At 41.5% G+C, this 18,563-nt stretch overlaps 1 protein-coding gene across 1 annotated transcript in view; it reads right to left on the bottom strand.

The window, feature by feature from the left end:
• The window catches only part of LOC128691095 (protein turtle homolog B-like), a 153,682-nt gene that overhangs the window by 43,522 nt on the left and 91,597 nt on the right, over positions 1 to 18,563 (bottom strand). Inside the window, exons 2-3 of the mRNA XM_053779895.2 lie at positions 9,495 to 9,576; positions 833 to 1,002 (exon numbers count right to left, since the gene is read on the bottom strand). Coding sequence (XP_053635870.2) covers positions 833 to 1,002; positions 9,495 to 9,564 — 240 coding nt within the window. The 5' untranslated portion in view covers positions 9,565 to 9,576. The remainder of the gene's footprint in view (positions 1 to 832; positions 1,003 to 9,494; positions 9,577 to 18,563) is intronic.

The raw sequence follows: 18,563 nt of genomic DNA, 5'->3' as shown, positions 1-18,563 counted from the left end.
AACCTTACTCTTTCCTGTATTCACTTTTAATTTTCTTCTTTTGTACACCCTACCAAATTCATCCACCAATCTCTGCAACTTCTCTTCAGAATCTCCCAAGAGCACAGTGTCATCAGCAAAGAGCAACTGTGACAACTCCCACTTTATGTGTGATTCTTTATCTTTTAACTCCACGCCTCTTGTCAAGACCCTCGCATATACTTCTCTTACAACCCCATCCATAAATATATTAAACAACCACGGTGACATCACACATCCTTGTCTAAGACCTACTTTTACTGGGAAATAATTTCCCTCTTTCCTATGTACTCTAACTTGAGCCTCACTATCCTCGTAAAAACTCTTCACTGCTTTCAGTAACCTACCTCCTACACCATACACCTGCAACATCTGCCACATTGCCCCCCTATCCACCCTGTCATACGCCTTTTCCAAATCCATAAATGCCACAAAGACCTCTTTAGCCTTATCTAAATACTGTTCACTTATATGTTTCACTGTAAACACCTGGTCCACACACCCCCTACCTTTCCTAAAGCCTCCTTGTTCATCTGCTAACCTGTTCTCCGTCTTACTCTTAATTCTTTCAATAATAACTCTGCCATACACTTTACCAGGTATACTCAACAGACTTATCCCCCTATAATTTATTATTATTATTATTATTATTATTATTATTATTATTATTATTATTATTATTATTATTATTATTATTATTATTATTATTATTATTATTATTTTATAGGAAGTGTAAGCAAGGATGTGGAGGATAGCTCCAAATCCTTGGATCAAGAGCTCTTCAGCGGCAGCAAGGGAACACTAGTGAATTTACCGAATTGTTGCCAAGGTTGTGGACAACACAGGAGAGAAGTGCCGTCTTGGAGGCCGTGACGGTGACATTGGTTGGTACCAGCGGGTCGAAGACCGGGGGCAGCGTGGGTCCTGGCACTGTTGGCGGGGGCACCACGTGGCGGGGAGACCGAGGCCATGCCCACACACACCCTGTAAAGGGAGAGAGTGAGAGAGAGATAGAGATAGAGAGAAGCAACATAGAGTGGTTTTAATAAGCTAATGTCTGAGAATGCTACACAGCATGGGGTTGCTTATGGCTGGTAGTTTATAAGGTACTCTATATGATGTGTTTATATAAACACCAGTGGTTTAATTTATTCTATATGGTGTTTATATAAACACCAATGGTTTAATTTAGGTAGAAGTAAAAAAATATTTTTTATCTTATTTCTACCTAATACTGAGATCTACAGTTTTCAACTGTAGCAGAAGTAGATGGTAGTTTGTATGGTAACCCACTGGTCATTCTACTGGTTCTGTACAACACCGGTAAGTTGAGGAATGTGACACAGGTGCAGACGTTTGGATATCTTTATTGTCGTAGGCGAAAGAGTTCGGTAATGAAGATATCTAAATGTTGCACGTGATCCACTGACACTTTTCCTGGGAGGATTTTTATTATGCGTACGCCAGCGGTTGCTTAGCAACTGAGCAGATTGTGATAACAGATGATGGGGGAATAACGAAAAGTTGCAGTTGAGAGACACTCCAAGTCTATCATATCTGAGAAAAACGTGCAAACGAAATGTCATTTGAAAATACTTTCCAAATGGTGCGCATGTGTGTGTGTATGTGTGTGTGTGTGTGTGTGTGTGTGTGTGTGTGTGTGTGTGTGTGTGTGTGTGTGTGTGTGTGTGTGTGTGTGTGTGTGTGTGTGTGTGGTGTGTGTGTGTGTGTGTGTGTGTGTGTGTGTGTGTGTGTGTGTGTGTGTGTGTGTGTGTGTGTGTGTGTGTGTGTCGAACTTATTTATTCACATTCATGTCAGACACAGCAACATCTTGGAATGTTGATGCAGGGAATTATACGTCAGGAGACATGTTTTCTGATAAGAAAAATAACACCAACATCCTGCAGGTACATCATCATCAGCTTCTCCCATGAAGAAGAAGCCATAGTATTGTGGCTGCAGGTACATCACCATCAGCTTTTCCCATGAAGAATAAGCCATAGTATTGTGGCTGCAGGTACATCATCATCAGCTTCTCCCATGAAGAAGAAGCCATAGTATTGTGGCTGCAGGTACATCACCATCAGCTTTTCCCATGAAGAATAAGCCATAGTATTGTGGCTGCAGGTACATCACCATCAGCTTTTCCCATGAAGAAGAAGCCATAGTATTGTGGCTGCAGGTACATCACCATCAGCTTTTCCCATGAAGAATAAGCCATAGTATTGTGGCTGCAGGTACATCATCATCAGCTTCTCCCATGAAGAAGAAGCCACAGTATTGTGGCTGCAGGTACATCACCATCAGCTTTTCCCATGAAGAATAAGCCATAGTATTGTGGCTGCAGGTACATCACCATCAGCTTTTCCATGAAGAATAAGCCATAGTATTGTGGCTGCAGGTACATCACCATCAGCTTTTCCCATGAAGAAGAAGCCATAGTATTGTGGCTGCAGGTACATCACCATCAGCTTTTCCCATGAAGAATAAGCCATAGTATTGTGGCTACAGGTACATCACCATCAGCTTTTCCCATGAAGAATAAGCCATAGTATTGTGGCTGCAGGTACATCATCATCAGCTTCTCCCATGAAGAATAAGCCATAGTATTGTGGCTGCAGGTACATCACCATCAGCTTTCCCCATAAAGAATAAGCCACTGCACTGTGCCTACAACAATTAACAAACCCACAAATTGGAAATGAGAGACCTGAACGACGTTTCGGTTCATATAAAATTATTATTAAGTCTCCTGCAGTTGCTTCGCCTTATGTTATTAGGCTGAGGTGAAATCTAATGTCATTGATAATGCCCGAAATGCTGTGCATCCTGTGGTATTTCTGATTATTGTATAAAGAGTAAAAAAAAATCAAAATACCGTGACTAGAACAATCCACAAATAACCCGCACATAGGATAGTGAAATTTATTACAACGTTTCGATCTGACTTGCACCATTAACTAGTCACACAGTGTGACAAGTTAATGGTCCATTTTGCTCCAAAACGTCGTCATAAGGTTCAGTGTCCTATGTGCGGGATATTTGTAGTTATTGTATATTTTGTACATGCAGTGGTTGGAAATAATCTAAATCTAAATCTCTTAGATTGAATTTACAAAATATTTGTCCATGAACAACATCTGTTTACACCAAGTGAAATTAAGTAATTATTGCTGAGTAAGCGCTTGACAGGTTACTAGGATGTCACTGAACATTAAGACCAGAGTACTAGCACTCTGCCGCTAGTGTCGAGTACCAACTCATAAGCACTGTTTCTAGCTTGCTTATGTACCAGTTTTACTAAGCACTAGCGCTCAAAAGAACTTCTTTCATGGATCAATACCAGAGCACCAGCGCTTAAACATTAACTTCAAACGCCATAAACAACTGAACACATGCACTTCAGCTCTGATATTTTACTGAGTACCAGCACCAATAACTTCACCTCCATGGGTCACCATTATGCATAAAAAATTAGGTACATATTGAAAATTGACCGTTGTAAAAGGCTTCCATTTTCCGTGTGTTAAAGCTGGGAACCATTGGCCTTAATGTTCCGTCCCCTGATCATATTCTACGTACTTTAATCCTTGGCACTTAGCCATGAGTGACAGTCCTGGCGAGGTGACTTATTGCACCTACTCACGATCGAGGCACTTCCTCAGAGTGCCTTCCCGGCGCTCATTATTTTTAACCACGATGGGGGCCGACCCTTCCCTGTACTGCTGCTGCTACATGATGGGGACCACACTCAGTCAAGACCCTCCATTCGGTAGCTTGATGGGGAACACAATCAGTCAAGACCCTCCATTTTGCAGCTTTACATGGATCACAATCAGTCATGACCTTCCATTCTGTAACTTGACATGGACCACAATCATTGAAGCCCCTCTATTCTGCAGCTTGGCATAGGCCACAATCAGTCAAGACCCTCCGTTCATCCGTTTCTAAGTCTTTGTTAATTAGTGTTTTTCTATAATTTTCACGTTTTTTCACGGTGTGGCTTTCAAATATAATTTTATCAATAAGGAAGTAATGTCATGTACTATATGATTAACTTACAATTTATGCAAAAACGGAGAGGGACACAGTGGGAATATCCTGTAACTACAAGTAAATACACACACACACAGGGGGTCAACAAGGAAGTATTTCTTAACTCACAGAGTTGTCAGGAAGTGGAGCAATCTGGAGAGTGATGTAGTGGAGGCAGGATCCATATATAGCTTTAAGAAGAGATATGATAAAGCTCTTGGAGCAGGGAGAGAGTGGACATAGGAGCTACCAGTTGACCCTTGCAACCACAAATAGGTGAGTACAAATAGGTGAGTACACACAAACACACACACACACACACACACACACACACACACACACACACACACACACACACACACACACACACACACACACACAAACACACACACACATACACACAGTGAATGCAAAGTGTCCTCCAGTGTGTTGCTTTTCTGCTGGATGGCAGAAGATAACTCCTCGTTAGTGTGGACACACATCTTAATTTCCTTTCTCGTGCTATCTCTTCTCCCACCTACAATTTGTTGTCTTTCTATTTTCCTCCCTCTCACCTACCACCTCTTTCCTTCCCTCATTCTCTTTCACCTCTCTCCTCTCATATTCATTTATTTATTCCGTTTCCTTTCTTCCTCAAGTTCCCTCACTATCAAGTGCTTTCTAATTTATTTTAACTTTTTACCGTCGTGCTGCCTTCTTCCTTCCCTACCTGCCTCGCTTCTCCCTCCCTCTCTCTTTTCCCTCCCTCCTTTCTTTGCTCCCTCTCTCCTCCCTTCATTTCACTTTTCCTCGCTCCCTCTCTTTTTCATTCATCCCTCCCTCGTTCCTCCCTCTGGAGGCTGTTCGACGGCCAAATGACTTCTCCATCAGGTCGCTCGTTGAAACATGTAATAAAGTGTTGCTGGCTGCGCTCTTCTAGCAGACCAGAGAGATATAAAGACATCTCCCGGCCCTGTATGACCTGAAACACATGAGGCTGATGCTTCTTTTCCAGCAGGCCAGAGCGATATAGACATCTTCCAGTCATGCATGACCTGGGGCACATGAAGTCGAGGCTTCTTTTCCAGCAGCCCAGAGCGATATATAGACATCCAGTCCTGTATGACCTGGAACACATGAAGTTGATGCCTCAGTTTCCAGCATGACAAAGCGATATCAAGACATCCCCCGGCACTGGAAAACCTGGTACACTTGATGCTGATGTATTTTTTTTCTGGATGTCAAAGCGATATTAAGGCATCTCCAAGCTTCGGGAAGAACTGGTACATAAGATAATGATCTGATAACCCAGGTGGCTAGAGTAATATAAAGTCAGGTGTTGGCATAACATTTGGAACACGAGATGCTGACGTGCTAAAGCAAATCACACACCTATCTAAGAAGTACAGGAGGACAAGATATGACGTTTCCAGACCAGAGAGACAAGGAAATAAGAATGGAGCAACACTGCAACAAGCTTACTGGCCCATTCCTTGCCAGGTCCTTCTCACATCCAGTTTATAGCCCACAAATATTTGTCCAACCACTGCTGGAAAGTCTCAAGCAACTCACAAAACACGACCACGGTAGAAAACTTCACAACACACAACTACCGTACATTGTCTTTAGAGACAAGTACCAAAGATCATTACCAGTAATGATCGTAAGCCGACAGACAGAACGACACTGTTTGTCAATCTAGACATTTCATGGATGAAACATCACAATAAAGGATTCACTCCAAATATAGCGTCTCTCTCGCCCCCAGTAACGACAAATTATCCCCACATTCAACCACCATAGACCACGACCATTAACAACACTTCCAGCAACGAGCAGCGACTTATCAATATTATCTTACCAAAGGTGTCACACACACATGTTTTCAAAACATTACTTTTAACAGGTCAGTAGAGACGATAGAGGGAAATGAGATGAAATACAGACACGATGAAAAAAGAGATGCAAATGCAGTATAATGCAATTGTTTATTGACAATGTTTTGCCCATTAAATGGAATTTACTAAGGCCTAAACAGATCTGTTGGCACACTGATAAAGCCCATTGTATGGGTGAAACGTTGGCAATAAAGGATCTAATTACATTGCATTTGTGTATCTTTTTGTGCCAATAGAGACAGCAAGCGATCAAAGCTGGAGTGGGTTTATGGGGAGGGGAGGTAAGTGGGCTTATGTGAGGATAAGTGGACTTACGTGAGGATGAGTAGGGTTTATCCGAGGGAGAATCGTCGATGTTTGTAGGGGAAGTGGGTTTATGAAGGGATGATAGGGTTGCAAGTACACGTCCATGATCGCGTTGAAAGCACACTATCTATCACTTATGCCTTGGCCAGCGGATGTCCATGATCCCGTTGTAAGCGTCCGTGATCCCGTTGCAACACATGTGAGTGTACTAAGGTTCTGGCAACGCGTCGTCGACTTGTCGGACGTGTTACTAAGTACCCTTGTTTCATCAGATTTTGTAAATCTTATATTTTTAATGATGCTAGAGGAATGAGTGCCAGTGAGAGTGGGGCGAGGGTATTGATTTTGACCTGTGTGTGTGTGTGTGTGTGTGTGTGTGTGTGTGTGTGTGTGTGTGTGTGTGTGTGTGTGTGTGTGTGTGTGTGTGTGTGTGTGTGTGTGTGTGTGTGTATGTGTGTGTGTGTGTGTATGTAGTTCTTTTAGTCCTTCATTGAGTAAATATTATAATGACGGAATTACCCAGTCGCGCTCTTCTGTGCTCTAGTTTATCTGTGACTTAAATGAACTTTTAATCTCTTATTTTTCTGTCTTGTTGATTCAGTGGCCTGGCCAGAATTTGTCTTCAATGTGATGCCTACGCTGGAAAACAGGCAGCTAGCACCAATAGACTTACCTACCATTACATTTACCAGGAGGGAAGACGACAGTAACAATGGCCCCCAGAATCATTTAGTTTTCTGGTAATATTGTAGATTCTCTTAATAGCTTCGCCTCAGTGTTGTCGTAGAGTATGTGTGGCAATATATGTTGCAGGTCCTCTTCCTTTTTCTCTTTTTCCTTAGCTTCTGAGTCTACCTCTAACCTCTCTTCACCTATGAGTGTCTTCAAGGTTTTACTATTAATTCTGCTACCTCCATCTTCCTCTTCCCCTCTTCTCTGCTTTTCTCGCTCATTGTGGCTTGACAATTGTCCAAGACGAACAGAAATATCTCCACTTCCTCTAGCGTGGCTATATTGTTTAACAATTTCTTTTCAGTTAGATAAAGTTTAGGTGGTCGTTGATGTGTCCTCGTCTGATCTCCTCTGTGACTCATCTGGTCACCCTTCAAGGAGCACCTTGATGCCGGATAAGCCCTCGTTTCACCCACTGTGTGGGGGAAACGTAGTCAATAAAGGCTCGCATTACATTGAATCGGTGTTTAATTTATCCAGTGTTGGTATTATATACCTCTTATGTCCACCTCTTGACTCAGGAAACTGAGGATGAACTTTCTTCGGATCAAGTCTGACTGTGGCTCCATTATTTTCATTCCTTCGCGAGGTAACCCTATTCACATCCATGACATTTTTAGGCGATTGCTTTGAAATCCATTTTTTTCCGATTTTTTAAAAATGTTATGTGCTGCGATATATCGATAATACCTAAATGAATCGTTTTTGGATAATACCTTGATATGAGGCGCGTAAATAATACCTAAATTTATCGTATTTGGATAAAGCCTAAATGTGTCGTCTTTGGGTAATCCTAAAAGCAAGGTACTGTAAGGTTTAAAACTTTGTTAATATAACATATCATGAATTTGCTGATGTAGCTTGATTTAAATAATGTTTATCTATTATTATTATTATTATTATTATTATTATTATTATTATTATTATTATTATTATTATTATTATTATTATTATTATTATTATTATTATTATTCCCTGCCTTGGTGGGAAACGGCCGATGTGTTAAAATAATAATAATAATAATAATAATAATAATAATAATAATAATAATAATAATAATAATAATAATAATAATAATAATAATAATAATTATTATTATTATTATTATTATTATTATTATTATTATTATTATTATTATTATTATTATTATTATTATTATCGTTCACGGAAAAGCGATAAATTCGCAAATGCCATACAATGCCTGGATAACGAGAGGTAATCTGGCTTTATCCAAGTGCCAGAGAACCTCTCCTTTCCTGAATCAAGAGCCCTTCACCAGCATCAAGGAAGCCCTATTGAAGGACAAAGAGCGAGTAGAGACGAGGTGTTGTCATTTCAGTTTTTCACAGACTTGAAATAAGTCTGAAGATGGAATATCCTTCTTTACTTAAACGCGTGCAAAGTTCATTGGGATAAGAGAGAGAGAGAGAGAGAGAGAGAGAGAGAGAGACCGAGCAATTCAAAAATGCTAAGTTTTTGTCTTGATAGTTGATGAACAAGAGACAGGTGCACGGCAGGCTTCTTCAGTCGAAAACAGGAGAATATCACATCGGAGACAGTATAAGTATTTTTTTAGGTGGTCAGTCCCTCAGCCTCCATAATTCACTCGACATTTAACTCACACCGACCAAAACGTCGTCTAAACTTATTCAGGACGTTTTTCAGTGTTATTGCAGAAGGAAAATATTTCAACACATTTCTCCTGAAGATACTGTCATTCAGCTAAACACTGGAAGAGGAAAAATTGGTGACTAATGTTGTCGTATTCAGGAAGCGTTCATACTCGATCCTGGGGTCGTCCAAACACACAGATCGCTCAGTGAATTCACAAGTCAGGCTCTCTGCGCAAATGAGAGAAATTTGCATAACTCAGCTCGAGAAATCAAGATAGATTCAGATATCTCGCTTTGCCCGTCTGATTAATTGTATAATGTACTCTCCGGGGAGTGTATTGTGTTCATGCAGGAGTGTGAATTCATTATTCGTGTCACTGTCCGTGTGCATGTGTATTTTCAAGGGACGTTGTTATGCGTGGCTGTGTATTCATAACAGCAAATTTATATGTGTGTGTATGTGTATAAATAAATGAATAAACAGTAAGGTGGGTGAGTCTCGAACCGTGGTTTGGGTTCGAGCCTCCGGTCCAACTTCCTGTTTCTTCATCGACAGCTGTTCAAGGACCTGGACAGGCTGCAGGTCAGGTCTGACAGGTGGCTGCTCAGAAAAACTACCGGTAACTGTATGATTAAAGCTATCCTGTGTAGGGTGCGAATTTATGTGAATGAAGTAAGTCAGTACATAATATAACAAAAAATAAGAATTTGACATAAATTAAGAAAGAACTTTATAACAAGATGCTAGAGACGGCATCATGCATGACCAGGTGCTAGCAGATGCACTTTGTGTCATGACCAGCTACTACAGATGACACATTTCATGACTAGCTACTAGAGACAGTATCTGTCATGACCAGCTACTACATGTACTAAGAATACAAAACAGAGGTAAAGTTAGTAAGGACTCACCTGAGAGGCAGAGCACTGTGGTCCACAGCAGAACCAGCGATGGAACCTTAGGGAGATACTGCTGGGTCATCTTGGCTGACACCTGTGGATGAAACAGTCACAGTCACTACAATGACACAGGTGATGATGCTGTGGATGAAACACAGCCACAGTCACTACAATGACACAGGTGATGAACCTTTAGTTAACTTCATAGCTTCTATATATTTCTCTCTTTCCGTCCCTTTTCGTTTCCCTTTCATCCCTCCCTTCTTCCCTCTTTTGGTAATTCACACAAGAATATAAAGATACCCATGGCTAGTGAAGACACTTTCTAATGACACGTGGCCTCTATGTATATCCATGCGTCTCAGGTATTATCATCGGTGTAGTTGTCCAGCCTATGCTTGGAAGTCCCTTCAAGGGTGGCATCATTATGCTGTCAGAAGGCTCTTGATTCATGGAAATGATACACTTAGGAATTCCCCAAACGTGATACTTTTAGGTACTATCCAAATACGATACATTTCGAGGCTGGGGTTATTCCCTACGTTGGATACATATCTCTTACTACTCAGTGAACGAGACGTTTTAGGTTATCTCAGTACCTGGAAGAGAATTAACGTCCGTTTTGAACTATGACGACAAGAACTGAACATCTTAATCCAAGTGAGGTCTCATAATGGAAAGACTAGATAACAAATGTTAAAACAACCATCAATTACCAACGCTTCTAAATAAGAATCCTAGTGTCAGCTGGCAGATTTTCGCACGTATGTGCAGACGGTCACAGTTCGATTAATTTGCAATTTCCACTCGCCGGCTTACACCACTATCAGATAGTCACTTCTTTCGTAATCCCATCTACAAATATGTTAACCAACAATAGTGACATCACACATTACAATAGTGACATCGCCTATTCTTTTGCTGGAAAACAGTTGATATTTGATATCCCTATTTTCTTTCCCCTGCCTTAGATCCTTACAATTGTCTACAAAGAAGTGAATTTAAGTATTTTAATCCATCCTACGAGAGGACCCACATGGAAATAATGAAACAGAACCGATTCTGTCTTCGGTAAATTCAAATGCAGGGTAGAATAAACTGTACCGCGTTGTCAAGTCATGACTTGATCAAGGTCTACACAGAATGAAATATTGTCGTCACACTGCCTTTCAACTACTGATTCCATCTTCATTACAGTACTCCATTTCTGTAAGTGGATTCTCTTGCTCCATTAACCACGGATTTCAATCCATGTTAAAACTCTCCCTCAAACATATGCACATATCTTAGAAATGCATTTACAAAGTAGTACAAGGTCAGACATCAGAGGTCGGGAATAATTTGCACGGTACCATGCGACCAATATTTTTTCTGTCCGAGCGTGACTAGCCACGGGTGCACTGGTGATCGTCGATCGATGGTGTCCTCCCTGAGAGGGAAGAGGTAAGCCAAGGCAGGTGTTTGTCGATACTAGGTCAACACGGCGACACCTTGCTGATGACACGCCTCAGGTGTTCTAGCGACTTGACACGGCGTCCAGGTGCATTCCTCCACGTTTTGCCACCTCCTAGCAGCAAAGTCTTACTGTTCTACCTTCCTTCTAGCAAATTTACGATTCCACCTTCTTTCTAGCAGATTTACTGTTTCACCTTCTTTCTAGCAGATTTACTGTTCCACCTTCTTTCTAGCAGATTTACTGTTCCACCTTCTTTCTAGCAGATTTACTGTTCCACCTTCTTTCTAGCAGATTTACTGTTCCACCTTCTTTCTAGCAGATTTACTGTTTCACCTTCTTTCTAGCAGATTTACTGTTTCACCTTCTTTCTAGCAGATTTACTGTTTCACCTTCTTTCTAGCAGATTTACTGTTTCACCTTCTTTCTAGCAGATTTACTGTTCCACCTTCTTTCTAGCAGATTTACTGTTTCACCTTCTTTCTAGCAGATTTACTGTTTCACCTTCTTTCTAGCAGATTTACTGTTCCACCTTCTTTCTAGCAGATTTGCTATTCCATCTGCTTTCTATCAGTTTTACTGTTTCAACCTTTCTTTTAGTAGATTAACTGTTCCGCCTTCCCTCTAGCAGTTTTACGATTTCTCCTTACTTCTAGCAGATTTAGTGTGACTTCTTCCTTCTAGCAGATTTAGTGTGACTTCTTCCTTCTAGCAGATTTACTATTACATATTTACTGAAGCAGTCATATTGTTTCATATTTCTCATTCTAACACAACCGTAGTAAACACTTCGTCTCAGCCTGAGAAAACACGTCACAAAAGTAACAAATCCTATACAATCTAAGAGAATCCCCCACACGATCTCCGAGAACCCACCACAACCTCAGGGAACCTAACATAACTTCAGAAAATCTTACATAACATCAAAAGAACTAACACAACCCGTGACATCATAATCTGGTAACACGTCACACAAACCTCTGAGAATATATCACAGCCACAGCAAACCCAACCTACCAGAGCCCTTCACGTCTTCGGGAAGCACAGCACCATAGAACCCAACACAGCCTTAAACAACCACAGAAATTAGATGCATATCCAGCTTAATGCGTTTGTAGATGAATGGTTCAGAGAACCGACATGTTGATAAATTAGACACATGTGCAACTCTTGGGTATCTTTATTGAGGAAACGTTTCGCCACACAGTGGCTTCATCAGTCCATACTTAGGAGAAACTTGAAGAACAGGAGGAGAATGAGGTAATCAGTCCCTCAACCTTGAGTCGATGTGTTCAGTCCATCAATCTTGAGTAGAATACGGCATATGAGCGGAGAAGCAGCTTAATGCGTACAAATTTTTTCAGCCATTTCAAAACTGCAGTGATTTTTTTATCACAGTGGTGGAAAGGTCATATATTTCCACAGTATCACAATTGCCTGTCCTATCTGTGAAAAAGATTAACAAGCAGTGACCTCTACACCGGTCACATAATAGACTTTCATTGCCACTGAACAAATACCCTTTTATTGATAGTGGGCAGAAATAATTAATAACACGAAAAAGTAGTGACTAGCACCCGCGTTTCTTGCTTTTTTTTCACACAGTGCTCTGTAATATATTGACCCTTTGTGTGGAGAGCTTTAGGGTGTGGGTCTGGGGATTGGGCTGTGTGTGTACTCTAATATTTGTATTCACCTATTTGTATTTGCAGGGGTCGTTTCATATCTTCTGCCCCCTCCTCTTCGTTGATCATTACTGGATCCACTCTCTCCCTGCTCCAAGTGCTTTATCATACCTCTTCTTAAAGCTATGTATGGATCCTGCCTCCACTACATCACTCTCCAGATTGTTCTACTTCCTGACAGCTCTGTGACTGAAGAAATACTCTCTAACATCCCTGTGACTCGTCTGAGAATTCAAATTCCAGTTGTGACCCCTTGTTGCTCTGTCCCATTTCTGTCAATTCCTCTCAATATTTTATATGTTGTTATCATGTCCCCATATCTACTCTGTCCTCCAGTGTCGTCACGTTGATTTCCTTTAACTTCCCCTCTTCGGAACTAGTTGTTGCAAACATTTGCACTTTCTCTAATTTCTTAACGTGCTTGACTAGGTGTGGGTTCCAAACTGGTGCTGCATACTCCAGTATAGGCCAGACGCACACAGTGTACAGTGTCTTGAATGACTCCTTACTCAGGTGTCAAAACGCTATTCTTGGGTTTGCCAGACGCAAATGTGTGTGTATGTGTGTGTGTGTGTGTGTGTGTGTGTGTGTGTGTGTGTGTGTGTGTGTGTGTGTGTGTGTGTGTGTGTGTGTGTGTGTGTGTGTGTGTGTGTGTGTGTACTCACCTAGTTGTGGTTGTGGGGGTCCATTCACAGCTCCTGGCTCCGCCTCTTCAACTGGCCGCTACCTCTCATGATGTCATCCAGACGGCTAACAATATCCTCCATCCCAGCCCCAGGAAAGCAAACTCTCTGTCTCCTACTCCTGTCCTTCAAGCAGAACGCCCTATCCATATACCTAACTTGGCTATCCCCAACAACAACTATTACAACCTAGGATTTCAAATGGCCTGTTATCCCAGGTGTAATGGGAGCAAATAAACACAGTAGAAAAAGTTTAGACTTATATTATCCTTCACCAATTATAACAGCAATATGTACACTATGTACAGTGATAAATATAGTGCACTCCACGGTAAGCAAGGCAGAAATAGAAGCCACAAGATAGCAGACCGTGCTTCAACCAGCTCTAGAATGGGAATGACAAGGGCAGACAGGAGAGCGGTATCCACATAACCTCTGCGATTGTCAATCCCACCTTCTTATTGGCTAGAACCTGGTCACTAGTTGAACGATGGGGCCCCATCATCAACTCTTAGCAACCTGGTTCGCTGGTTGGGGGAGATAGCCTGTAAATGAGGGTGTGTCCATGCGCCGAATAAAGGTTACGTACTCTTTGCATGCCACAACAACAATATTCTTACCTTCCTTAATGTCTTTCGTCGTGACGTTCCCAGTAGTCGACTCACATTCGTCGGGTAGCACTGAGAATGTATTAGATGTTTCCACAACAGTTTCCACGGCAGTCTCTTTCTTCTTCATCGTTTCTACCTTTCCATTCATCTTCTTGATCGTCAACTTCGTTCCCTGCTGTCCAGCCACTGACCAGTTTCCCTTCTTGACCTGAGGACTCAAAACAGGAGGACTACTACGAATCTTCTTGTTTTCCTCGGTCAGTCGCCGAATCTTCATCTTCGCCATCCTCAATTCTTCCTTAAGCTGTTGGTAAAGTTGCTCGATGGAGGGCATCTTGCTTCAATTCGTAGAGAGCGCGCAAACAGGTCTTCACAGAGCTAAGTACACGTCACCACTGCGCAAAAGCCAACTCAATCAGGAGCTACTGCGCAGCACGTCCGCACTGCCCAATAGCGATGCGAAGTTGTAAACAGGTTTCCCTTAAATAAGAAAAAGGCACAATACCGTGACTGGAACAGTCCGATTTGAACTATGTACAAAGTCACACTAACACAAAAGAGCGAGGGAGCCAGTATATATAGGCGAGGAAGACCGTCCCTGTCCCCGTCGCCTATTATATACTGGCTCCCTTACTCTTTTGTATTAGTGTGACTTTGTAAATAGTCAAGTCGGACAGAAAATGATGTCGTAAGCTTCCCTCTCTTATGTACTGGTTATTCGTGTATAGGTTTCCCTTAACAGTATTTACTCTCATGTCACGAGGTTCAATATCTCAAATCTCTTTGGGACTAATCTCATTGTGAACCTCTGATTTTCTTTTTCAGTTTCTTGATATGATTTATAGAGTGTGGGTTCAAGACTGATGCTGCGTACTCCAAGGGTTGTGAATGACTCTTGAGATTCCTGAAAGCTAATCTCTAATTTGCTTAAGGCGCCTTCATCGCAGATATCATTTCGGCTGATGAGCACCACTGGCGATCTACTCGGTACTATGCTCACCCCGTGGTCCTTCTCCTACAGTAACATTTTCAGCCTCTTCCCAGAGCCTGTACTCAGTTTCCGGTCTTATTTTCCTGCTCTTACACATGAAGAGACTGAGAAGGAGAGAAGGAAGAAGATGAAAGAAGGAAGAAACAATGTAATGTAACAATAACGTGGGACGTTACCAGCATCTTCATTATTATTCAAGTAATAATTATTGTACAGCGAATGGTAATAATTATTATAATAATTATTATAACTATTATAATAATTATTATAACTATTATAATAATTATTATAATTATTGTTTAATAATAATTATTATAATAATAATTATAATAATTATTATAATAATTATTAGAGAGGTGTTCGGATTACATCCGGCTACAACAAAGACGGATGACATGTGTTCCAAGACAGGTAATCAGCGTTCGAAAACAGGCCACATGCGTTCGATGACAGATAATTTACTTTAGAGCGGCCTCTGACTGCAGCGGAAAGTAGTCAGATGGTCAAACAGTTGTGCATGGCTTATTAAAGGTAAGTAACAGCTGACAGCACTGTCATCCTGCAATCACTAGACACTGGAAGGCTGACACTGAGTGGGTCGAGCGCCTGACGAGTGACTGACAGTGTCAGCTGAGAGCCTCCGTGGGGTTATTAATACAGACTCCAGCGATGCAAATTCTAAATTTAGTTGCCATTGTGTGGCAGCTTTTGTGGGCTTAGAAAACTCAGTGTCTTTCCTGCACCTAGAACATTCTTGTTCCACCTAGAACATTCTTGTTCCACCTAGAACATTCTTGTTCCACCTAGAACATTCTTGTTCCACCTAGAACATTCTTGTTCCACCTAGAGCATTCTTGTTCCACCTAGAACATTCTTGTTCCACCTAGAACATTCTTGAACATTAAAATGGTATAAAATACCGACAGGTTGTTAGGTAAGACACATATGCAACAGTTAGGTATCTTTATTTCGAAACGTTTCGCCTACACAGTAGGCTTCTTCAGTCGAGTACAGAAAAGATGATAAAAGCAGAAGATACTTGAAGACGATGTAATCAGTCCATCACCCTTGAAGTTTTGAGGTGGTCAGTCCCTCAGTCTGGAGAAAAGCATTGTTCCATAGTCTGAAACAATATGGAGTTGAAGTGTCAGGATGGAACCTTATATACCGCCAGGAGGTGAGATGTAGGCCACTAGTAGAGGTAAGAATGAAGTCGTTGGGAGGTCAGGTCCCTCTCAAATCCAGACATTCTCACTAGTAGAAGTTGTTCAAGTTGATTTCAGGTCTGAACCATCGTCTTCAAGTATCTTCTGCTTTTATCAACTTTTCTGTACTCGACTGAAGAAGCCTACTGTGTAGGCGAAACGTTTCGAAATAAAGATACCTAACTGTTGCATATGTGTCTTACCTAACAACCTGTCGGTATTTCATACCATTTTAATGTTCACTCTGTCAGACACTGCAACACAAGGGTATCTTGGTACAGACCTGAAATCAACTTGAACAACTTCTACTAGTGAGAATGTCTGGATTTGAGAGGGACCTGACCTTCCAACGACTTCATTCTTACCTCTACTAGTGGCCTACATCTCACCTCCTGGCGGTATATAAGGCTCCATCCTGACACTTCAACTCCATATTGTTTCAGACTATGGAACAATGCTCTTCTCCTGACTGAGGGACTGACCACCTCAAAACTTCAAGGGTGATGGACTGATTACATCGTCTTCAAGTATCTTCTGTTTTTATCAGCTTTTCTGTACTCGACTGAAGAAGCCTACTGTGTAGGCGAAACGTTTCGAAATTAAGATACCTAACTGTTGCATGTGTCTTACATAGAACATTCTTGTTCCACCTAGAACATTCTTATTCCAACTAGAACATTCTTGTTCCACATAGAACATTCTTATTCCAACTAGAACATTCTTGTTCCACCTAGAACATTCTTGTTCCATCTAGAACATTCTTGTTCCACCTAGAACATTCTTGTTCCATCTAGAACATTCTTGTTCCATCTAGAACATTCTTGTTCTACCTACACAATTCCTCCTTCACCTAGAACATTTCTCTTCTACCTAGAGCATTCCTACTCTACCTAGAACATTCCTTCTCTACCTAGAGCAATCCTACTCTACCTAGAACATTTCTCCTCTATCTAGAGCATTCCTACTCTACCTAGAGCATTTCTCCTCTACCTAGAACATTCCTCCTCTACCTAGAGCATTCCTACTCTACCTAGATAATTTCTCCTCTACCTAGAGCATTCTTACTCTACCTAGAACATTTCTCCTCTACCTAGAGCATTCCTACTCTACCTAGAACATTTATCCTCTACCTAGAGCATTCCTACTCTACCTAGAACATTTCTCCTCTACCCAGAGCATTCCTACTCTACCTAGAACATTTCTCCTCTACCTAGAGCATTCCTACTCTACCTAGAACATTCTTCCTCTACCTAGAGCATTTCTACTCTACCTAGAACATTTCTCCTCTATCTAGAGCATTCCTACTCTACCTAGAACATTCTTCCTCTACCTAGAGCATTCCTACTCTACCTAGGACATTCTTTCACCACCAACACATAACATTCCACCACCAACACAGAACATTCCACCACCACACATAAAATTCCACCACCTCACATAACATTCCACCACCAACACAGAACATTTCACCACCAACACATAACATTCCAACACCACCACAGAACATTCCACTACCAACCCATAATCCACCACTAACACAGAACATTCCTCCACCATCACAAAACATTCAACCACCGACACATAACATTCCACCACCAATACAGAACAAGCCGCTACCAACACATAACATTCCACCACCAACACATAACATTCCACCACCAACACAGAACATTCCACCACCAACACATAACATTCCAACACCAACACAGAACATTCCACCACCACACATAACATTCCACCACCAACACAGAACATTCCACTACCAACACATAGCATTCCACCACCAACAGAGAACATTCCACTACCAACACATAACATTCCACCACCAACACAGAACATTCCACTACCAACACATAACATTCCACCACCACACATAGCATTCCACCACCACACATAACATTCCACTACCAACACATAACATTCCACCACCACACATAACATTCCACTACCAACACAGAACATTCCACCACCACACATAACGTTCCACCACCAACACAGAACATTCCACCACCAACACATAACATTCCTCCACCAACACAGAACATTCCAGTACCAACACATAACATTCCACTACCAACACAGGATATTCCACCACCAACACCGAACATTTCACTACCAATACAGAACATTCCACCACCAACACATAACATTCCACCACCAACACAGAACATTCCACCACCAACACAGAACATTCCACCACCAACACAACATTCCACCACCAACACATAACATTCCACCACCTCACATAACATTCCACCACCAACACCGAACATTTCACTACCAACACAGAACATTCCACCACCAACACATAACATTCCACCACCAACACAGAACATTCCACCACCAACACAGAACATTCCACCACCAACACAACATTCCACCACCAACACAGAACATTCCACCACCAACACATAACATTCCACCACCTCACATAACATTCCACCACCAACACA

This window comes from Cherax quadricarinatus, chromosome 27 (assembly GCF_038502225.1).
Source record: "Cherax quadricarinatus isolate ZL_2023a chromosome 27, ASM3850222v1, whole genome shotgun sequence".
Lineage (NCBI taxonomy): Eukaryota > Metazoa > Arthropoda > Malacostraca > Decapoda > Parastacidae > Cherax > Cherax quadricarinatus.
Note: the sequence above shows the minus strand (reverse complement) of the source record. Positions and strands in the feature narration are given on the sequence as shown.